Source organism: Rhincodon typus, chromosome 14 (genome assembly GCF_021869965.1).
Source record: "Rhincodon typus isolate 14 chromosome 14, sRhiTyp1.1, whole genome shotgun sequence".
Lineage (NCBI taxonomy): Eukaryota > Metazoa > Chordata > Chondrichthyes > Orectolobiformes > Rhincodontidae > Rhincodon > Rhincodon typus.
The window spans coordinates 30687181-30690551 of NC_063345.1; the positions used below are offsets into that span (position 1 = coordinate 30687181).

General features: G+C 38.6%; 1 protein-coding gene across 2 annotated transcripts; it reads left to right on the forward strand.

Moving 5' to 3' along the window:
- The first annotated feature begins 559 nt into the window (after positions 1-559).
- Positions 560-2283, forward strand: shisa2a (shisa family member 2a). Of its 2 annotated transcripts, XM_048605399.1 has the most exons (3): positions 560-571; positions 718-1258; positions 1370-2283. In XM_048605399.1, exons 2-3 carry the CDS (start codon positions 970-972, stop codon positions 1675-1677), a joined length of 597 nt encoding a protein of 198 aa, XP_048461356.1. In that variant the 5' UTR covers positions 560-571; positions 718-969; the 3' UTR covers positions 1678-2283. The 2 variants fall into 2 exon arrangements, with proteins under 2 accessions (XP_048461356.1, XP_048461355.1); XM_048605398.1 differs by having other exon boundaries at positions 562-1258.
- Positions 2284-3371: the final 1088 nt, after the last annotated feature.

Consider the following 3371-nt stretch of genomic DNA (forward strand, 5'->3'; position numbering starts at 1 on the left):
TCATTTTGAATAGGTTAATCTTCAGTTAGTCAGGAAGCTAAGGAACTTAATTTACATTCGGAAACTGTTCATTTGCACGGCCGGATTTCATTGCTCGTTACACGATGAACAAATCGCAAAGATTTCGCTTTAATCGTTTCTCAGCTCTGCTCCATTTAAAACTCCATTTTTCCCCTTGATCTTTACCTCAAATACCGGACCGACTTTAAACTTAACCACATCGACTTCCTAATTTTTGAAAAGTAACCTTTCGTATCTTCTCGGAATAAAGTTGTACCAGCTTTTAAACTGAACACCTCTATACTATTACAGTTTATCACTATTATTTTGATCTGCTTCGTCAAACATTATATATAACAAATTACAATCACGATATAAGATGCGCTATCTTTCTATCTATCTAACCGAGTCTCAGCGAAGAGGCGGACAATATATCCTTAAAGGCGTGACTTTGTTGGTGTTTTCAATCAGGATTGGTGGAGAAAGCTCAGCCTATAGGGATGCACTTGCCAGAATTTAAGTGAAAAAAAGAATTTTTCCAACAGCAGACTGAGTCAAAAGGGAATGCAAGGTTAGTAATGTTATACTTGTGTTTGAAAACTGCACGGCACCGATTTTAATTTGTATTTTATGAAATTTTAAGAAAAAGGCTCCCCGCCATTGTTTCTAATGAAAAGACTTGCTTATTGATGGAAATTTCTCTGAAACCCCGGTTAGAAGTTGAGAAGATGAGCGCCATGAATAGAGCCATTTAACAGAGAAATTAACACTCCTGCACTCCGCCCTGCATTGTCCACAGTTTGAAATTCAGCATATATATCTGAGGAGAGAGAAGATAGAAACCGCTTGAGAAAGCTGGAGTATTAACAACGCGCCCAGGTCTTTTTTTTTAACCTCCTTTAAAATCGATCTGCTTTTTTTATAATTTAATTGTTGAAACCCGCAGTCCTTCTTGTGCTTGTGCTTGCCATGGGGACTGCTCAGTTTGGTACACTGCTCCTTTTCTTCACTAACTGGCTGCTCAGTGTTCACGCCGCTTCGGGAGAGTACTGCCACGGCTGGTCTGACAGTAACGGGAGCTGGCACTCGGGGTTCCAATGTCCCGAGAGATACGATAACCGGGAAGCCACTTTATGTTGCGGATCGTGTGGTCTCAGGTATTGTTGCTCCCTGCGAGATAATCGACTGGACCAGGGCGTTTGCAGCAATGATAACAATGTGCATCAGGAGCCAAACTCATACAGCAGGTCAACATCAGGTAGGGTCACACTTATCAATTCTATCTTAATCACCATAAGCAGTTAATCGCACCCTATCTAGTGCTAAAATACACTGTGATTATTGATATCCTGTATGATTTATTTTCTAGACTACCATCATCACATATCGGATCTGAACTATGGAAGTTACAGTAAAAGACTTAAGAATATATATGCTGACATATTTATGTACGTCAGAAGCTTATGCAAACCAAACGGATTTAATCCCCAAGCTGTGCTTAGTGAACTGATTTTTGGCTGCTCATTGAAATTGGTTTTAGTTCCTTTTGACTGGGTAGGGGATGCGAATGGAGGCGGTGGGGGATGGTGGGGGAGGTGTGGGCGGTGTTGGGAATCATACATGTTACACAGTTCTGAGGAAGACCATACACTGCTCAACCCATTGTACCAGCCTTAACTCTCAAAATCATTATCCATTTAGTCCCTAGTCCTTGCTCTTTCCTTGCATTGTTTCAGAGTTTGATTGGACCTCTACTTCCAAGAGATGATTCCAAGTCCTAACAGCTGCCTATATGTAAAGAAAATTCTTCGAAACTTTAGCATCAGAAGCCTACTCCACTACTGTGAAAGTCTACTCCAATGAGACTAAACACTACCAGCATATTTGGGTTTGTTAAAAATCTGTACATGTTCTAAAATGTAATACTCTTGCTTCCTGGCAATCGACATCTGGTGCTCTTTCAATTAGCCATTTTTCATGTGTGGAATTTGGCATGTGTTGGAAGTCACATTAACATGAGAATATCACAAAATATAACATCATCATCTCACTGACAGGCACATGCTGATAATGGTCAGGATTGGGAATATTGGCTGATTTTTCCATTGCCTAATAGAAGGACTACTGCAGCTAAGTTTCGAGTTCCAACTATCGTCCTGGGAAAGATCTAATTCAGACCAACACAGGGATTGAACATTAGACCATCTGGTCTCATGCCTCAGAAATTATACCTTTGGTAGTGAGCTGTGAAGAAAGTGAATTTGAAATAAAATGAAATTTTAAGAACACTTTGTTTTTCAACAAAAAATTAAAATGTGCATTTAATAGCATAATTAAATATGATTAAAGGATTCAACACCAATGGCTAATCATCTATATCCCTGATGCTGGCTTTTTAACAGTAATACCTCTTGCAACCACATTGTGTGTTACTTTCTAAGTGGGTTGGTTAGCTCAGTTGGTTGGATGGCTAGTTTGCAATGCAGACTGACGCTAATAACATGGGCTTGGTTCCTACTTTGGCTGAAGTTACCAAGAAGGATGTTCTTTCTCGACCTCTCCACTCACCAGAGACGTGGTGGCCCCCAGATTAAATTATCACCAGTTGTCTCTCTCTCTCATGAATGAGCAGCTCAATGGTCTGACAAGACTATGGTGACTTTTATTGTTTTGTAGCATTTCATCCCAAATAAATACTCAACCTGTATCTTGTAGGCTGTGCCTTAACAGCCATTTGTAGGAAAAAAAACTAGTTTGTTGACGAATTATGTGAAAAATCCACTCTGTAAAATATTTTTCAAATTTCTCCCCTATATTAAATATCCTTAATCTATTCCCCTTTACTACCGATGCAGCCATCAATGGAAACTGTTTCACTGTTTATCATCTCCAAGCCATTCAGAATTTTGAAAACTTATTTGATTTTCCTATTGACCTTCTCTGTTCTAATAAAAATTCTCAAACTACTCTATGACCTTGCATTCAAAAGGCATTAATGCTAATCAATTTTAACTAAACATTTTTATACCTCCAACATTGTTTCTTGGTGTTTTTTCTGCTGTAACTGATATTAAAATAATATATGTTTCATATACATCTTGAATAACAAAAAGTATTAAGCAGCCTGTTACCCACGATGCCAAAATATTCAACAAGTGCTGGAGTATGTACACAGAGTATGTTTGTACATCTATATGTATATCACTAAATGAATAACTTCCATTGACCACGGTGCTGACCTGGACACTCCCCTAATCCCAAAACAAACTCTCCTTCTGCCAAGTGGAGATTATGTTAGAAGAAAAAAATCCAGGCTATTAGTAACCCTAAAAGTATGTTTATAATTGCTCACAAAAGCTAGTTATAAAGGC